Source organism: Ctenopharyngodon idella, chromosome 6 (assembly GCF_019924925.1).
Source record: "Ctenopharyngodon idella isolate HZGC_01 chromosome 6, HZGC01, whole genome shotgun sequence".
Classification (NCBI taxonomy): domain Eukaryota; kingdom Metazoa; phylum Chordata; class Actinopteri; order Cypriniformes; family Xenocyprididae; genus Ctenopharyngodon; species Ctenopharyngodon idella.
The window spans coordinates 8,467,025-8,487,656 of NC_067225.1; the positions used below are offsets into that span (position 1 = coordinate 8,467,025).

Sequence of the window (20,632 nt, forward strand, 5' to 3'; positions counted from 1 at the left end):
GGTCATCCGCTCAGGGTGTTTCCCTGCCTACAGCCGGAGATTCTGGGACAGGCTCCAGCATCACTTACGACAAGCGGTTAGGAAAATGGATGGATAGTTAATTGCAATAGTACATGCAAAATCAATATGTTTCTGTGGGCTGTAAGTGAGTGTTATTCAGGTAAATTAGATAATTTTGTGCTTTTGTATTTTTCAGGTGTTTGTTGGTGTTAAACCTGTGTGTAGGATCTTGCAGTGAGGTTTTATTTGTTCTCATAGAACCAAGATTTTTTTTGTTCTTTTTTCCCCTGTGTTACATTCTCTCACTGTGACTTATGTTTTAATGGCTTTGTTTTTTTATTATTCATTTCAAGTTAAATGTAATTTTCAACAATTAAAGTATGCAGGGCAGTAATTCCATTTAAGAACCCTTAAATGGACAGTCTATGCAAATTAGGGGAAATTGTGCAAAGGCAGAAGAGAGAAAGAAAAACACGAATAAATTATGCAAATAACAAAGGGACTTGACCATTTGAAAGCCTAAATTTTCAGTAATAAGCGCAGTGTTTCATTTTTTATTTTACCATGCGGTTATGAAATGACTGCTCCAGTGTGTGTGTGTGGGTGTGTGTGTGATGGATTTGACATGGGGTGAATGAACACAAACGGCACTAAATGCCAGTGTGCATGTCTGTGTGTGCTTTGAGGCTTTCTGGACGACGGTACATTTGCGGGGTAATTATGCATAGTATTGGAATGAAGTTCAAATTATGTAGCCATTTGTGTGTGCCTGTTTGTGTTCCTTACTTTAAAAGCTAGGAAACATGTTTAACCTTTCTTTTTAACTTTTTCTTTCTTTCTTTCTTTCTTTCTTTCTTTCTTTCTTTCTTTCTTTCTTTCTCATTTGAATGAAAGTCCAGAGTTGTTTAGTCTCTGTGTGTGTGTGCCTACTTAACCAAATTTTGGAGACAAATTTGTACCAGAAGTGAGCTAAACATGACAAAATCTCCCAAAACCTCTTTTTAGGGACATCCCCATTTGTAAAAACAGTATAAAAATAAAGTAATTTCATTATTAATATTATTATTGTAAAAATGCTGATAATTTTCTGTGAGGGTTAAGGGGTGGGTTACATTAGCTGAAAATTCCTATAATTATTAGATTAAACATATGTGGTTGTTTTTTTTTTTAAATGTTGTCTGCTAAGGCAACCATCAGTTTTATTATATAAATAGCACTTTTCATGATGGACAGTATTTTTACCTTCTTCTTGAAAAACACAGTCAGTTGTTGCATTTTAGTGCATAATTCTCATTCTCTTTTTTGGGTTTGGAGAGAAACCCAGAACACCCTATCGACCACATAACAGTTTTGCATCGCTCACATTTTCTTTAGAAAATGTAAAATCTAGTTTATTTTTCTCAGTTCTCTAAAAGCCTTAAAAAATTCTAGAAAAAGGCCTGACCGTCTTGGATTTACATTTGGAGCTCAGAGCAAAAAAATGACAGACCTACAGCTCATCATACGGTCCAATCAGCTGCCCTGGCATTTGATCCTTTTTTAATGTGCCTGAGTTGCAGGAACATTTTGTTCTAGATGAGGGCTGATAACAGTGATGATGTCTTCTAATCTCAGACAATTATCTACATGTTATTGTGGTTAAGCCAGAATGAAGATGTATTCATCGTCACGATTCTCTATTTTAATAGACACCTTAATTACCCCCAACACAAGTCATTAAAATGTAAGGTAGAGTACTCATTTGAATAATCATAGTGCTGCCTTGGCAGGCATTGAGATCCCTTGTTCACAAATGAGTTCATCACTGTTAAAAATATACCATTTAGATTTTGATTTGAGCTGTTTTATTTCATAGAGAGGTCTTTCAGAGATAGATATGTTCTATTTTTTTCTGTCTCTGCTTTCACGGTCACATTTGATTGTGTGGATTTTACTCATGAAACATAAGTTTATCTTCCAAGGCAGGCTCACCAGAAATCAGGGCCCTCTTTTTAGCCCACATTGTCTGATATTGAAATACGTCGTTCCTCTTTTAGTACATAGTAAAAGTGCAGATTTAATGAATGGCAGAATCAGAGTTCTTGTCAAGAGAGAAACATTGACATCTTCATGCATGTAACTTACTTATTCAAACTGAATAAAGCTAAATGAAAGAACAAAAGGGGGAAATACAGAGAGATGGATTTCAGCAGTCAGATTTACAGTTTTTACCTCAGCAGATGTATTAGTGACCCCCTCAAAGCAGTGTTCACTATTATTTATTTCTTTTTTGTAATTTAATGCAATGGACAATAGAACACAAAGCAAAATGTAATATAGCCTATGTATGTATAAATACAATTAAAAACATGCTAAATCGCGTTTGTGCATTAATCATTCAGACCGTTTTTTTTTAATTGGATCAAACGATTCATTAAAATATCCGATTCAATTTGATTCATTCACGAGTCGTACGTGGCTATTTCTCTCGTGAACGCTCATGAACGTGCGCGGGAAGACGTTTTTGGTTGGGGGTGCGTTTTTTTTGGGGGGGGGGGTTCACCACATTTGAATTAGAAACAAAATTGAGTCTGCAAAACACGTCAAAACTCCACGAAGTACAACAAGATGAGAGTAGTAGTTTGAACAGCATACAGACCGGGGCATTTGACTTTATCAGATTTTTGACATTGCTTGCAATCGTAATGCAACGGGCCGGTCTACGGGATATTAAGGTATAAGGGTTATTAAGCTGTTTCTGTCATATACAATAAAAGATCCTGCACAGCGACAGGAAATAAAAATGAGCACAAAAAACCTGCCTACCTTACACAACACCGAAAGTGGACTTGCGCTGAGGAGTAGAGCGGAGTTTTTAAAAAACATAATTTAACATAGAAATAACACGTTTTAATAGCCGACTTAAAGTGTTTATTACAAATAAATTACTACATCCTGAAAATGAATAAATGTAACTGAACAAAAATTTGCGTTGCATTTACAATCCTGTGAAAACAGCACCCCCACTTCCCGCGCTTTCTCCGTTTGTGTTCCACGGAAGAGCGAATGTCATACGTGATTGGAAGAAATGTCCGGTGAGTAAATGATGAAATAAATATAGGTTTCAAAATAAACATGAATTGAGCAAAATGAAGGGTTATTTCACCAAAAAATGAAAATTCTGTCATTAATTACTCACCCTCATGTCGTTCCACACTCCTGTAAGACCTTCATTCATTTTTGGAACACAAATTAAGATATTTTTGATGAAATCTGAGAGGTATATGACTCGTCCATAGACAGCAATATAATCATCATTTTCAAGGTCCAGAAAGGTAGAAGACATTGTTAAAACAGTCGACGTGACTGCAGTGGTTCAACCTTAATGTTATGAAGCGACGAGAATACTTTATGTAAGCAAAAAAAAAAAAAAAAAAAAACCTTTATTCAACAATATCTTTTCTTCTGTGTCATTCTCATACGTTGTTTACATCCAGTGCTTCCAGGTTGTACGTCAGAACGCCGACTCATTATTGGCCGGCTCCTGCGTCAGCATCACACGCATGCGTCGTGCTGCTCACTTTAGCCAATACCGAGCTGGCATTCGGACGTAAACGCGGAAGCCTTCACAGTGCTTACTGCAGCAACTACATAAGGATAATGACAGGGAAGAGAAGAGATTGTTGAATAAAGTCGTTATTTTTGTTTTGTTTTTGCACACAAAAAGTATTCTTGTCGCTTTATAAAATGAAGGTTGAACCACTGCAGTCACGTCGACTGTTTTAACGATGTCTTTACTACCTTTCTAGACCTTGAAAGTGGTGGTTAAATTGCTGTCTATAGACGAGTCACATAGGGGCTACCTCTCGGATTTCATCAAAAATATCAAAAAAGGTCTTGCCCACGGGTGTGGAACGACATAAGGGTGAGTAATTAATGACAGAATTTTCATTTTTGGGTGAACTAACCCTTGAAGGCCACACAAATCTCAGGAGACCGATCATGATTTGAACCAATGGTTTAAATGATTTGTACACACTTTTGGTTGATATAAACACTTTATTTCCCTTCATATATTGATGTTAATAGCATAATAGCATGTAACTTCGATTGCGCATGATTCAATATTGATTAAGTAACGTGACAGGACAGTCTAGGACAGGGTTCCTCAAATCCGGCCCTATAGGGCCACCACCAGTGTTGCCAACTGCTTTCAATTGAAAGTAGCTAAATCTGAACGCTAAATGTCACTAGATGACATTATAATGGCGATTTCACTGATTTATATAAATATAGATCAGTGAGTGAGATAAGAGTCTAGATACGGTTAGTCCAAGAAGTTGCTATAAGCTTTTGAAAAAAGTCTCAAAAGGGGCGAGGGAGTCACTAAATCTAGTGACAAAATAGCTAAATTGGCAACACTGGCCACTGCCCTGCAGAGTTTAGCTCAAACCGTGATCAAACTCACCTACCTGTAATTTTCTAGCAATTCTGAAGAACTTGATTAGCTTGCTCAGGTGATTTTGATTAAGGTTGGAGCTAAACTCTGCAGGAGAGTGGCCCTCTAGGGCTGGATTTGAGGAACCCAGGTCTAGGAAGAAAACCTATCATCAACACCCAGCACTAATTAATATTCATTTATTCAGTTTTAATATTCATTAATGTTCTGTCTTCGCTACATAGTGACATCACGACTCCTCCCCCCTCCCCCCCTGTAAAATTCATTCTGACGCTGCTGTTTCGAGGGTAAAATTCAGACTTGCCCACATTCAGCCTGAGCTACACAACTACAGGCGCAAAGAGTGAAATGTGTGTCCAAAGAGGAATAAATACATTAGGTTTATAAGTTTTGGCCCCACCGTGTCTGTTACTTACTGCACTTTAGCCCTTTTCCTCATTGGCATTGCATCTGATTGGCTGAAAATGAGGTAAAGAGTGAATTTTAACCCACTGAAATACAAATAGCTTTAATGTACCGGCCTCTCGTTCTATAATGCTAGCCGTGCGTCTATGTGTGTGATGCATTGTCTCTCTGGAGACACATTACACGACTAATGGTCTGAGCGTGCTTCATTACTGCTTTAATCCCACATAGTGAGATCATTTCAAAACACACACACACACACACAACCTTTCAAATCCTTGACACAGTTGTTCTCTTTTTTTTCTTGATCACCAATTTTGCCATTCTCAATCTGTTCTTGTGGAAACATACATACAAATATCATAGGTTTATAAATATATAGTTTCAGATGCCCCTCCCTCTGTAAAGGCTCGCTGTCGGTACACATTTCTAAAGCCACCCTTCAGCGGACGAACCCTGCCTCCTCCACCTTTTTATTTCTCCCTCTCTCTCTTTTTCTTCCTCACAGTAAATGCCATCTGAGAAGAGAACATTCTGACAGGCTGACCTTGAGTCAGCGCCCATAACTCAACAGGTACTTACAGTATGAAACAGATTGCTTTTATATAGGCCTGTAAAACAGATCCATGTATCTGTCTATTCGCTATGACTCATAAACACCAGTCAATCATGTACCCATCTATTTGTGTGCATTCTGATTTTATTTGGAAATATATCTCTACAAAAGCAAATGGTAGCGTTAGAAAAGATAACTGTGGCCTAGTGGTAGCACACATGCTAAGACACATTGAGTCATGCTTGTCAGACATTTCTTGTTTCCTGTCTTCTCTCCGCCATTGAATGAATAAGGTGGCAAAAACATTAGAAATACACATTTCTTATCTTATTGTGTATGGTTCATCAGTACATGTAATTCCCAGAAAATTGTTTTGCTTTTGTAATCTTTTTGGCTGATGTTATGAACCTTTAAATTTCAGCCAAAGTCTGGCTTCATTCTAGTATGGAGTGCTCACTTTCATGAGCAATTCCTGATGGACAAAATCAAGTCCTGTCCCACATGTCCCAGTCAGCATGAGAGGGTGCCTATATCAGGGGCGGATTTAGTGATTTGGGTGTCCTATACAATTGCATACATTGCAAACACCCATATTTTTTCAAATTTAGCCAATTCATTCAGTCCTAAAATGAAGTCTTCAGAGTAATAAGTCATTTTGCAACTTTTTAACATTTTTATTGTGTTCTGTGCAGATGGACTTCCCAACAAAATCACACCAGTCATTCTAGAATGATTCATTATTTCCAAACTTAGCTATTTAAGTCTAATTCAGATTTCTGTAATTTTTCATATTGCAGAAAGAAGTATTACGCTGTTGGTTTTTTTCTAATATTTTGCAGCCCAAGTTCAAACCCTAGATTTCTGATCGCGTCCCCTCTCATCCCTGCTTCGCTTTCTGTCCACTCTACACTACTAATAAAGGCAAAAACTCCAAAAATAAATTTTAAAAGAGAGAATATCCTATTTCACTAGAAAATACATCACTTTAAGAAAGTATCATGTTAAAGGGTTAGTTCACCCAAAAATGAAAATTCTTGCTACGTCCCAATTCGCAAATTATAGAATTAGTGTGTCCCAAATCATAGTACGTTGAAATGAGTATTCCAAAGATACCGGGATGGTCTATTTTTTCCGGTTAGAATCCGAAGTGCACACTCTTAATGGCTAATATTGCCCAAAACTTATTGCGCTGTGGGCGAGGATTTGATCAGAACTACAAACACAAGTTAAAAAACTACAAACATGACGGATGTGTGAAACCGACGGTTAAGCAGAGCGGTTAAGATAAAGAGGTTTGAGTTATTAATAATCAGTATCTAACCTGACGAAAAAATATTTATTAAATGTTATCCACATTATACTTCATCTGCAACAGCATTGTGAACTTTTATAACGATGCGTTTGGTCATGAACTGTTAAATACATCATTATGCAAACATGAGGAGAGTTCTCCGTATGAAAGACCCATGACTGGCAGATTAACGTGCAACTACATTTCTCTCCAAAATGAGGGAAATTAAATTTAATTGAATGTGGAGGATTTTAACTGTGACAAGATGATTGACAGGGCAGTTTAAATGGTTACAGGTTGCAAGTAACTAAGCGACAGTGCGCCCGTTAAAGACGCAATTATGACGAAGTAGTTTGTCCCAAAGCTTGAATACTCTTCCGCTACACACTCAAAAGTATGTACTTTTTCCTCACAAAAACAGTACATACTTTTAGGGCATAGTATAAGTAGGCGAATTGGGGCGCAGCATCTGTCATTAATTACTCACCTTCATGTTGTTCCAAACCTGTAAGACCTTCGTTCATCTTCGTAACACAAATTAAGACATTTTGATGAAATCCAAGAGGTATATGACTCAACAGCAATTTAACCACCACTTTAAAGGTCCAGAAAGGTAGTGAAGACAAAACAAAACAAAAATAATGACTTTATTCAACAATATCTTCTCTTCTGTGTCAGTCTCCTACGCTGTTTACGTTCAGCGCTTCCAGGTTCTACGTCAAAACGCCGACTCAGTATTGGCCGACGCTGCTCATGTGAGCAGCACAATGTGTGCAGGAGTCTGCGTTCTGCTGCAGAACCGGGAATCTTTGTTTTGTTTTTGCGCACAAAAAGTTTTCTCGTCGCTTCATAAAATGAAGTTTGAACCACTGCAGTCACGTGGACTATTTTAATGATGTCTTTAGTAGCTTTCTGGACCTTGAAAGTGGTGGTTAAATTGCTGTCTATGGAGGAGTCAGATACCTCTTGGATTTCTTCAAAAATATCTTAATTTGTATTCCGAAGATGAACGAAGGTCTTACGGGTTTGAAACGACATTAGGGTGAGTAATTAATGACAAAATTTTCATTTTTGGGTGAACTAATTTCAAAGGGCATGGTGTGTTGCAAGAAAATTCACAGTATTCCCACTTGATTTTCAAACTCTTTCCACGCCCTCAAAACGGATCTTATACATTCTTAGCCATCAAGCGCTCTGCCAAAGCTTTACCTAATGTGTAAGTGCCCTTCTCTGAAATTACTGTGTCTACTGTGATTACTTATAGCCACAGACACTGATGCAGGCGTACAGAAGATCCGTACGTCCTCGTCTGTGCAGTGCACATGAAGGTATAATTAACCACAGTCTAGAGTCTCCTCATTTCAGTCTCATCATATTAAACACAGCATGTCTCGGCCGCATTTGGCATCCTAAGTATCTCCATACTTGAGTTGTGCAGACAAAGGAAAGGCTTTGTTTCTCTTTCATAATTGCATTGTGTGGACGCTTACGCAGTGACCAGCAAACAGTCACGAGTGGAGACGGAACAGCCGCTACACAGGCGCTCTCCATGCTCTGAAAATTAGCATACCATCTGAATTCAGTGAGCACACGCAACTTTGGGGTCAATATGCATGTCAGCAGCGTGTGTGCGTGTGAGAAAGAGGGAGGGAGACAGAGAAAGGGCTCTCTCCAAGAAAGTCAAGTGGGGTTGACGGCTGAACAGTCTCTCTGCTTCTGTGTTCAGAATGGACGATTCTGTTTCCTACGCTTTGGAAAGCCAATCTCAGACTAACCCTAGTGAATAATCACAAATCCTTCTCTGCGCGATTGAGTCTAGGACAGAAACGTTACACACACACACACACACACACACACACACACACAGATGTATCTTTGGATCTTTGAGAGGCAGCTAATCCAAACCACTTTAATAACTTGTGTCGATAAGGATGTCAATTTAATGCTTTTCCAAAAGACGGTTAATATCTTCACATGCTTAATGTCCTCAGCCAGCACTAAGTTTGACATCATTACACCCCCAGCTTTTGCAATCAGCTTTTCGCTAATAATTATGCATAGCAGTTTTGTTTAATTACATTATGAGTTTAATTCGCCTCCGTTTTAGCGCTTCAGCATTACACATCTATCAAAGCTTTCTAGCTCTCCGAACATGCGTGCGTGTGTGTGGTGGGTAATTATGAAATTGCATAGCTGAGAACACACACAGGCATACACACTGATGGCCATCACAACTACCATTAATTACCTTAGCAATTAATTGCATCTTTTATTGTTATTATTGTTTAATCGGCTCTATAAAACAAAAGCCAATAAAGAAGAATCTATGATCCATTATAATCAGCGGTTGTGGGTGACCAAAGTGGGTTGAGAGAAAGAGGAGAGAAACTATGTAATTACCGCCTTTCAAACCACAACAGCACCATTCTAATCAAGCCTGTACAGAACCCCAGCACACACACACACACACACACCTTCTCAGGTAGAGAAATCTAATTGAGGATGAGGGCTGAAAATTAAAATGAAAGCTTAACATTAGACACACATAACCTTGAGATACAATTTGAAGTGGCGAATTCTCGGAGAGAGAGAGAGAAATGTTACAACCTCGCATAAAGAACGCTAACAAAAAATGAGTGGGTTGGAATAATGAGTTTTTTTTCTGTATTAAATCCCTTTTTTATGCCGTGAATCCATTTCTTCGAACTCCTCAGTCAGGAAGAGCTCTTTTCGTTAATCACTTCATTTTCCCGCTCAAATGGCTCGGCCCACTCATAGACCTTGACTAAGTATGCAACGGAGGGATGGAAAGATGCAAATGTGGGGCAAAATTATGAAAATATGAGGTTTGGATAGAAGGTTACAGTGAGAAGTAATTACGGGTGTTCAGTGGAAGGAGATCCAGACCCTTTTTGCTTTCACTGACAAGCCTCGCTGAGGCAAATACGAGAGTGTGGAGCTAATGACTCTTAATGTGGCGACGCTGGCCATAATTTCATAGTCCTCGCTCTTAATAAGCGTAGATGTAATGAATTGGTATTTAGAGGAGAAACTGTTTCCATATATCCGTTTAATGCCATTACTGAGCAAATTAACCTTGCAGGGGATTCATTAAGCTCTGTTCCGATTGGCTGATCATGCGGGTGGAACAGGAAACGTATTAAGGATGGACAACCTTTAAAACGCCGAGCCTCAAAGTTTTAGTGTGGGACAAAGTAGTTAATAACCACGGCTGTAAATGTGCGTGACATGAGCGAGCCCAACGTTATGACTAAACAACACTTCAACCCTTCCCCCAGACCACCTCTGGAGTGGAGCTGATTGACTCGTGATGTTTGAGAACCGCTCTGAGTTCAAGTAGGAGTTGCATCGCTCTATTGAGAGGTCATAAACGAGAAGATGATTGACATATGTCTTTATGACTCAGTCACTTTGACTGATGTACTACAAACTGCAAGTACAGATGAGACAAAAGATAAAAAAGAAAACATCAATCTTACTGTGTGAGTGAATCAGATTGATTCAGATATATTGATCTCGATATAGCATTCACTCTTTCTTTCTCTTCTGTCGTTTGTCTTTTGTTTGTCTTCATATACCAAAGATCTTTCTGTATTGATAATAAACATGTTATATGTTTGGCAACGGTTCTTTTAACCCTTAAAGATGGAGTGTGTAGCTATTCATTTCTTAAACAACCATGTAGGAAGACACATCATGGCCATATTCCAGGATGACAATGTCAAGATTCATCAGGGTTAAAATTGTGAAAGAATGGTTCAGAGAGCATGAAGAATCATTTTCACACATAAATTGAGTCCAGACCTTAATTTCATTAAAAGTTTTTTGGGATGTGCTGGAGTAGACTTTACAGAGTGCTCACCTCTTGCATTGTAAATACAAGATCTTGACCAAAAATTGATGCACCTCTTGATGGAAATAACATCACAACATTAATTTCCAGCGAGAGGTGCATAAATTTTTGGTCAAGATCTTGTATTGACAATGCAAGAGGTGAGCACTCTGTAAAGTCTACTCCAACACATCTCAAAAACTTACACTGAGGTTAAGGTCAGTGCCAATTAATGTGTGAAAATGATTCTTCATGCTCTCTGAACCAATTCTTTCACAATTTGAGCATGGTGAATCTTGACATTGCCATCCTGGAATATGGCCATGATACATCTTAATACATGGTTGTTTAAGAAATGAAAAGCTACACACCCAATCTTTTAGGGTTAAAAGAACTGTTGCCAAACATATAACATGCTAGAAAAATAATAATCACTGTAATAATGATCCATCCATAGACTCTTAAGTATTTGCCCATTAAAATCCAAACAGCGACTTTTTTTTTTTGGCTGGGTAGTGTATATTAAAATATTTTAGATCATTTTTAAATGATTTTTTAGAGGTACACATATTTCATGTAGTCTATCTCTTGATATGGTCATAAAATCTGCATTTGTAACAATAAGAAAAGAATTAGCAAAATGTTATTTAGATGTTAACCTCCCAACCTACTTCATGTGAACTACCCATGTGCATCTTAACGCTTGGGCAGCGTGGGCAGCACAATCAAAAGAATGAGACATGATCATTTGAAAATCCTCAAGCCAAGAGAAACAAACTGCAATTCAGGGGACAAATTATGATTTTACTCACATTAATGAAAGAAAATTAAGGTTGGACGGTCATGTCTTTAACTGCTGAAGAAGGCTCTTAATTATGCTCTCTCTCAATAGGAAAAAATTAAATCAAACTGTTTTCAATCAAAAGTTTGCTTTAAACAGACTTTGTAAATGGGGGGATTTATTTATATATTTATTCTTTTATCTTTGTTTTTAGCTAGACGGGGGAACAAGATTAAATCCATTATATTATAATTAAAAATTTAATTTAACAATGAGTTGTAAATTGGAGCGCAGGTCTTATGTGTGGGTGTTTGTGCCTGTTTGTTTGAAATGATGGGAATGAAGGGCGCATAAGCAAACACCTAAATCCTGAATAATTTAGATCTCTTCGATTTTTTTTTCTCCTTTTTTTTTTTTTTTTTTTTCCTGTGGCTGTGCCTCTACCTACAGTGCAAATGCTATCATCCTAATTACTTACAGAGTCTTCATTCACTAGATTCACTAGATAAGAACTGAAACTTGCTTGGAAAGGAAAATATTGCTTGTTGCGTATTGCTTATGTTAATGTAGAGGGGAATAACACTGTAGAAAAATGTGCAGTTATATTATTTAGTATTTAATTCATGCAGTATATATTTCAATTAAAAAAAAATGTGGGGCCTCATACATGCACTTACACATACACTTTAACCCCTGCCTCTTCAAAGTGCTACAACTAGCAGGGTCCAATGAGTTAAAAATTTGGAGTATAGGTATAATAGATGTAAATATGCTGCCATCTGCTGTTGGATGAGATTTTGTACAACATGGGAAAGCTCATTCCAATGTAAATACATTCATCTTCTAATCTTAAATGAAAACCTGTCGTTGTTTAGAATGAGTCTCACTGACTCATCCTGACAGTGTTATTTTAGTATTATACTGTTATGGGTTTATTAATATATTGAATTAGCTTTTAATTTTATATTTTCACTAATTTTAGTTAAAGTTTCTAGTAATTTTATGTCTTTTGTCATTTTTAATTTAATTTTTTTTAAATATTACTATTTTAATTTATTTTTTAATTTTAGTTCAGTTTTAGGGTTTAATTTATTTCTAACTTATTAACTAACTTAACTAACTTATACCGATCAGGCATAACATTATGACCACCTTCCTAATATTGTGTTGGACCCCCTTTTGCTGCCAAAACAGCCCTGACCCGTCGAGGCATGGACTCCACTCCACATGGATGGCAGGACCCAAGGTTTCCCAGCAGAACATTGCCCAAAGCATCACACTGCCTCCGCCAGCTTGCCTTCTTCCCATAGTGCGTCCTGGTGCCATGTGTTCCCCAGGTAAGTGACACACACGCACCCGGCCATCCACGTGATGTAAAAGAGAATATGATTCATCAGACCATGCCACCTTCTTCCATTGCTCCGTGGTCCAGTTCTGATGCCCCACTGTTCGTCTGTTGGATCGGACCACACGGGCCAGCCTTCGCTCCCCACGAGCATCAATGAGCCTTGGCCGCCCATGACCCTGTCGCCGGTTCACCACTGTTCCTTCACTGGACCACTTTGATAGATACTGACCACTGCAGACCGGGAACACCCCACAAGAGCTGCAGTTTTGGAGATGCTCTGATGCTCCAGTTGTCTAGCCATCACAATTTGGCCCTTGTCAAACTCTAATTTCTTTTTCTTTAAAATTAAATTTTAAATTCATTTTAATTTCAGTTAACAAAATTATTTTAATAGTTTTATTATTAGTTACCGACAATAACCGTGTTCTGACATCAAACTAATATTAAAATACTTTTGCAGGTTTAAAATGGACTTGACCTATATAGTTAATATGTAGTGATCAGCAAAAGTATATGTGGCTGAAAGATAAATGTCACTAGACAAACATTTGCATACATTATGTGTATACATGTAATGTGTAATGCATGCCGTTTCCTCCAAATTGTACAACTGTACAGCTCAAGCTCAGCTCAATCTACATGTCAGACAGCTGATTGTCATCGTCACGAGGTCAGAGGTTAGATGTCAGACCATGTTTAAGTGATACTGACGTGCTATCAAAACAGTGCTTAATTTGCAAAGTGTGGGACTGAGCCTGTGTTTAATTGATAATGGTTTGGCAGACGAAATCTTAGAGGCTGTGTAAGGTTTCTTTAGATCTCTTTAAATGTCCACTCTGTAAATATTTGAAAGTAAGAAAGGAAACCCAGTAGGGCGAAGTCTGGCAAACCAACACTGAGCAAATTAATGTATGACCATGCAACGATGATTAAAAATGTATATGTTTAAAGCTGTATTTTTAGCACTTCTCATGTTGTTGCCTTCTTGTGGATGAATCGCTTTTATTGTATTCCTCACATGTAAGTCACTTTGGATAAATATCTAGTTCAGTCATGAAACTCTAGATGACACAGGCTTATAGGTCCTTTACATGCAGTCTGCAAGCAATCACATCATTACCGCATGGCACAAGCTGATTGGACTCTGCTGATGAGATTGCTTGCTCAAACATTTAAATAGTCTGGTTCATTGTTTGCTGTAAGCTAGTCCTGCAGCGTGCTATTAGAGTTCCTCTGAAATCCTCCACCTGCCTAGATCTGCTACAGGATTTATGTCTGTCTATTTATGCAGCAGCAGCAGCAGAATATCGTACATGTTCACAGCAGCGTATCGGTGTATCTATTAGCAGTAGCAAGTTCATTCTTGCTCTGCAGCAGAGTAGCAGATAATGGGCCCTATTTTAACGATCTAAGCACATGGTCTAAAGCACATGGCGCAAGTGCGCTTAGGTCATGTCCGAGTCCACTTTTGCTAGTTTAATGACAGGAAAAATGGTCAGTGCGCACGGCGCATGGTCTAAAAGGGTTGTACTTATTCTCTTAATAAGTCATGGGTGTGCATTAAACCAATCAGAGTCTCATCTCCCATTCCCTTTAAAAGCCAGTTGCACTCACGCCATGGCGGATTCACTATTTGCATGGCAGAATTTGTAAGCAGAAAAACTGAACACTTCTCTAGCGAAGAAACGGATCTGCTCGTGCACAAGGTTAAAGTTTCAGTTGCCTCAAAATAGCAATGCGCCAACAGTGCGCCTGAACACACCTCATTTTCAGACTAGCACGCCCATGGGCAAACAGATCGGCGTGAGTGCATTTGCTATTTAAACAATGTGGCGCAGGACATGAAAATGATAACTGCGTTGGGCTGAAACTAGCAAAAAACAGCAAAAAAAAACCCTAGTCTGCCATGACCAAATACATTAATACTGCCATATTCAATAACATGCTAAAACTATTCAGTTGTCAAGATTGAAAAGTAAATATAAGTGTAAATGTAAGAACATCTGTCTATCTAAAGATAAAGGTAAAAATACATGCAAAATAAAGTTAACTACCTGTAATTGTTGTTAAGGTTGTAAAAAATTGTTACCAAACACTGAGAGAAAATACATTTAACAGATTAGATTTGCAATTTATTCTACATTGATTTTAATTAAATTACTGTAAAGTTATTTTTGTATGAATTACCTTTTAATGTGAAAATAGATATGTTTTACAAGACAATAGATGTACCATGACAGTAAAATATTGTTAACTTGTTAATAATATTGTTTTTAACCTAATGAAAAGCAGTGAAAGGTCAACCCCTCAGTGTCACATCTAATTTGATTATCTAATTTGTTTCTTCTTTGTTTATATTACTTATGCACATTGTGGATTTATGTTGCATTTTTGCTTTTTAGTAGATGCAGGATGTATGATATTAACATTATATCAGTTAATGATGTAGGCTATAAAAGGCACTAAAATGCCATCCCATAATGCCTGAGACATTTTCATCATATTTTTTATGGTAACATTTTGGCAACCACTGCTGCCAGTTTTTTTTTAATCATAAATCTAAAGATTTTTAGAGATTGATGTAAAGTTGTTTTGAATAGGTCAGGAGTCATTTCAATTTTGAATGCTGCTCCAATTTAAACCAGCTTTATTAATTGGTTTGCTCAGAATTACACATTCAACTAAATCAATTTCCAGATAAGCACAACCTATAAAAAACAAATCACTATTACAAACACATTATCTTACAAACTCTCTCCTCTGTCCTTCAAGTTCTGTCTACTAATTGTTTTAACAATTGACAGAAATCAGACTGGATTCAGTAGTATTATGCATTTGACATTCTGAGAAACTATAACTTAGGATCAAACACTGACAAACACACATGCACATTGGCACGCACACATACACACGTGTTTTCTTATGTGCCAGTAAACCTCTCCATTACAGTGGAGCAGACATTACCACAGGGGTCTGTGTCACTTTCTAAGTTTCATTCTTGTGAATATTGCATACAGTTGAATATTGATGAGTTGCACTGATAATTAATGAAGGAAAGGGCTAGTTTTCTGTAAGTGCTTCTGTTGCATCGCTTTATTGATTTACATTCAGTCCCAAAGCATGCCTGACACTTTCTCTCTCTCTTGTAGAACATAAACTTGGAGAGACAGTTGGAGAGGAATGGAAGCCATGTTTGATGAGAGCAATGCACATCACTCACAGGACGCACACTTACTGAAAAAAATTGGTTTGTTTCATATTATATTCATATCATTAATTGACACAAAACTCACAAATGTTAGATTTTGAGATTCCTCTGTGTATTCCTTTTATACTGTGGCTTAACATAATGGCAACACCAGCTTAAGGGATACCAAATGGTGAACGAAAGAAGACATACGTGCACTGTTTGTTTGGTGTTATTGCTCTTTTTTTTTTTTTTTTTAGAGAAAATAGTACTTTTATTCAGCAAGGACACATTAATTTGGTCAACAGTGACGGCAAAGACGTTTATGTTGCACAAGATTTCTATTTCGAATAAATGCTTTTCTTTTGAGCTTTCTATTCATCAAAGAATCATGAAAAAAGTGTCACCGTTTCCACAGATATTAAGCAGATCTGCTGTTTTCAACATTGATAATAAAAAATGTTCCTTGAGCACCAAATTAAAAATGATTTCTGACGATCATGTGACACTGAAGACTGGAGTAATGATGCTCAGCTTGACCATCACAGGAATAAATTACATTTTAAAAAATATTACAATAGAAAATTATTATTTTAAATTATAATGATATTTCATAATATTTCTGTATTCTGTATTACAATGCATTCTGGGTAATATTATTTGTCGTTTTCGAGAAAGTAGCCTATAGGACTCTCTTTTCTTAAAATGAAAAGTATTACCCAGAATGCATTGTTTTATGGTATATCAATGTTTCAGTGGAAAACAGTATTTTGCTGTCAATTTAAACAACATTTCAAAAACATTTAAAAAAAAATCTTACCGACCTACCACACACTTTTGAGTAGTAGTGTATATCTAATATCTTATCAAATTTTGTTTGTACACTTTTTGACTAATTTTGTTGACAGCAGGTCAGCTCCATAATGCATTCTCTTGTTGTCACCACTAGATGCCAGCACTGATGTATTCTCCTTTTATCTCCCCCTCAGCGGGGGTTTCCTCACATTTCCATGACATCAGAGGTCACGGAGACGCTTTAATGATCTCTTAACAAACATTTAATTGCATTAATCCAGTCAGCGTTAAGGTGGCGGAAAGTGCTGACGTGATTTCTTTGTGTTGCAGTAGGAGGAGGACACGCGCGCGCATGTTTATTCAGGCAATAAACTTGAATATGGATAAGGCCTTACATTATGATTTAGCATAATTCTATATTTAATTGTATCTAAATAGCATAAGTCTATCTTTATGAGTTAATTAGCGTAATTTTATCTTCTTTCTACCTTTATTCCATAGAAAAGAGTAGGCTAATAAAGAAGTGTAGGCTATATGTTAGATATCCGTTGTCCAAATTTTTGGCCTTTTCTTGCTTTTTTTTAAGCAAAGAAACGTTTGATCACTTCCTTTTTTGTTCCTTACTTCACCCGACTTATGGAATCTTCCGTTTCTTTCTGTAAGTTTATTTGAACCTTTTTACAGGAGGAACGCTGTCGAGGTAGATATCATTTCAATAGGAGTATTTCCAGCACCATGGACAGTCCCAAATTTACCACGCATGCGAATAAGCACTTTTGCAACGGTCGAATCCATTTACTATTACTATCACTATTGTTTGGCACGTTAACGTTTACATTTGCCATCGCATTTTTGCATAAACACTCTTTAATTTATAGATCCAAATCACACTGTAATTGACCTGACTAATTTAGTCGCAGCCGCTCTTAAGTTCACTGTCATGGATATCCTAAAGGTGGAAAAAGAAAACCCCACGTGTTGTGTTGTTTGACGTGGTTTGCGGAGAGCGATCCGTGTGAACTGTGCCCTCCTTCAGGGCTTCTCTCGCGCAACACAGATACCGTTTCCTCGCGCATCTCCTTGCACAGTGTCGCGCGCAAAGCGCGAGGGCCCCTCGCAGAGAGACAGACGTCACTGCTGTCAGTTTGTGGACGTTCGTCACATTGGTGGGTTTCAGTTCGATTGAGATGCTGCTCAAAGCGTCCTCACAGAGCGCCTCGTTTTCTCGTCTTTCGTTTTAAACGACGACTAACGGTGAAGACCAAAACGGGAATGAATCACGGAAAGCGACAATCTAACGGTGGAAAGAAGGAGAAGACGTCGCCGGAATGACCCCTCACAAAGAGACGCGATTCCTCGCGCTGCGCTCGTGAAGCTCATTCAAAGGATTCAAAGGGGCGCGCGATCGAGCGGTTCTCGCGCACAACCAGCCGTCAATTATGCCGGTGCGACGAGGTCACGTCGCTCCACAGAACACATTTCTCGGGATTATTATCCGCAAATTCGAGGGTCAAAGTGAGTGTCACATTCCAGATGTTGCTCTAATGTTTGTTTACTTTCATTGCAACAATAAGATCTGCACGTAAAGCGATTCAGTCTCAGTTTTGTTAGTGACCTCTAAATAGTGAGAATTTACCTCCACGCATTGACAGTACAACTTGTTTCAGCCTTTCTTCGATGTACAAACTTAGAAATGGATACTTTGATTTATTAGTGCTGTACTGGTACCGTTTCCCACTGATGTAAACATTGAATGGTTAAGTGGTTAACAGCTCAATAGATTTTGGATAGTGTTTGGACTCTTTCTCCATTAGACTTTAGGGAGGAAACTGTCCGTTTATGTTGTTCAGTGTTCGGCTAACATCATGTCAGCGTCTGAAAAAAAATCACCGTTCGTGATGTGTTTGAGTGTTAATGTGTTTAGTTTACTCACACTACCACAAGCACTCAGCTGAGGGGCCCAGTGTCCACTGCCAAAATCTTACTCTTCCATGTGTTACTGTCTCTGCCTGTTTTCTCTCAAACATATCTGTTAATATAGAAGGACAGTTTCTGGTAGACAACATGGAGAACATAAGCAAGCATAAAGGTTTTCTTTTGGGTAAAATTAGGCATGTGACAGTATTGTGAGTGTAAGGTGTTAGCGTGAGACAGTATTGTGTCTATATATTTGTTGACACTATTGTGCAAATGTTCCTTAATCAGGAATATTCTGGGTTCAGTTAATCTCAGTCAATGTTGATTACCAGATTTATCACAAAAAATAATGTCTGGCTTCGTTAAAAAAAAACAAAAAAACATTGAGTTTACAGTAGGGCACTTAAAATGGAAACAATTTTTTTTTTTTTTTTGAGAATTTAAAAGAAATGTGAAGCACTTACTGTACATTAATTCTTTTTATTCATATTATATTATTTGATCTGTAAAGCTGTTTAAATAATTTTTACAGTCGTTTTATGGTTTTAGGATTGCATTGTCATGGTGATACATTTGGGAAATTGGACACAGCTTTACAGCTTTTAATTGACTAAATACTAAAATACTAAACACAAAATTGTGCAAATGCATATTGTGGCTGTACTTTTAAAACAAATTAGACCTATTCACTTCTAATGTACTATAAGTGGCTCAGTGTAATTCAGATTAGTTTTTTAAACAAAAGGAGATACAAAATATAGCCAACATTGTGCCACAAATTCTGTTGATTAAGATTAACATAAACCCTGAATGTTCCTTTAAATTGTTCCATACTTTCACGCTTCCTTGATGCAGTGAGGTTTATTTCCATTCTGCATGGTTGGTAGGTTTATATTAGTTGTCTACAAATGCAAAAAAGAGTGTTTTGTTATATGTGCTTATATGTTTATTGGTTTGAATAGCAGAGACTTTGTCAACAATTACAATGTAACGTCATAAAATTCAGCCTAATTACTCAAATTTACAACCCTACATTTGCTAATGTACAGTAAAAGTACACACTGCCAAAAGCATTAAGGCAGCATAAGTAACACTTTTCTAAAAGCTTTAAGATTGATTTACTATTTCACCTCAGCTCATTTTACACACTTTATTTACTCCAATAACTCTTTTCTGCCCATTTCTACAGACAAGAGATTTGTCATAGCCAATGCACGCGTCCAGAACTGTGCCATCATCTACTGCAATGATGCCTTCTGTGAGATGACAGGGTTTTCCAGGCCGGACATCATGCAGAAGCCGTGCACCTGCGACTTCCTGCACGGACAGCTGACCAAGCGGCATGCTATTGCGCAGGTAGCACAGGCTCTCATGGGCTCGGAGGAACGCAAAGTGGAGATCACCTACCACCGCAAGGACGGTGAGTGTGTGAGCTTTACATATTTATATTAGTTCAATGAACCTGAGAAAGCCTGTGGGTTGAGTTTATTAAATGTTACGCTGTATATTAATGTTTTGGTTAATATAACCTCCATTTGAAATATCTGTGAAAGGAAAAATAAGCCTGTTGCCTAATGGAAAAGAACAAGAAAAAGAAGAAAATATGCCATTAAACAATTATAAGTAAGGTATTAGTAGGCTGATTCACACTTTGGCTTTGTGACGCTATTAAAACTGTGTGTGTATCCCGACTAGCCTGACACATAAACAACATCTTATCCAATAGAGTGAGATTTGGGCGGAGCTATCTTTTGGCTGACTAATGGAAGTGAAACCTGTTTAAAAACAATTATTTTTGCAGTTCCATTTGTTGTTGCTTTTGGCACAGAAATTACACTCTTCAGCTTTAGTTTCAACATTAATAATGTACTTTGATTTGTGAGACAGATTTCTGTCCACTTTCCAATGTAAAATTTTTATTTTTGTGTCACTGTAATATATTTTAGGACATGTCATTTTTTTATTCAATGGTACTTTTATTTTCTTTTAATAGGGTCTTTCTAGGAATAAACTGATACTTGGGATATGGAATATAAAAGAGAGATAGAGAGAGCAAATGTC

General features: G+C 37.5%; 1 protein-coding gene across 12 annotated transcripts in view; it reads left to right on the forward strand.

Annotated features, from left to right (window-relative positions):
* Positions 1-17,665: 17,665 nt before the first annotated feature.
* kcnh7 (potassium channel, voltage gated eag related subfamily H, member 7) overlaps positions 17,666-20,632 on the forward strand; it is a 55,079-nt gene continuing 52,112 nt past the window's right edge. For 7 of the 12 annotated variants that reach the window (XM_051897869.1, XM_051897870.1, XM_051897871.1 and 4 more), the window contains exons 1-2: positions 17,668-18,169; positions 19,761-19,991. In XM_051897869.1, coding sequence (XP_051753829.1) covers positions 18,094-18,169; positions 19,761-19,991 — 307 coding nt within the window. In that variant the 5' untranslated portion in view covers positions 17,668-18,093. Of the gene's footprint in view, positions 18,170-19,760; positions 19,992-20,632 lie in introns of all 12 variants that reach the window. The other 5 variants (XM_051897873.1, XM_051897875.1, XM_051897876.1 and 2 more) reach the window with 2 other exon arrangements.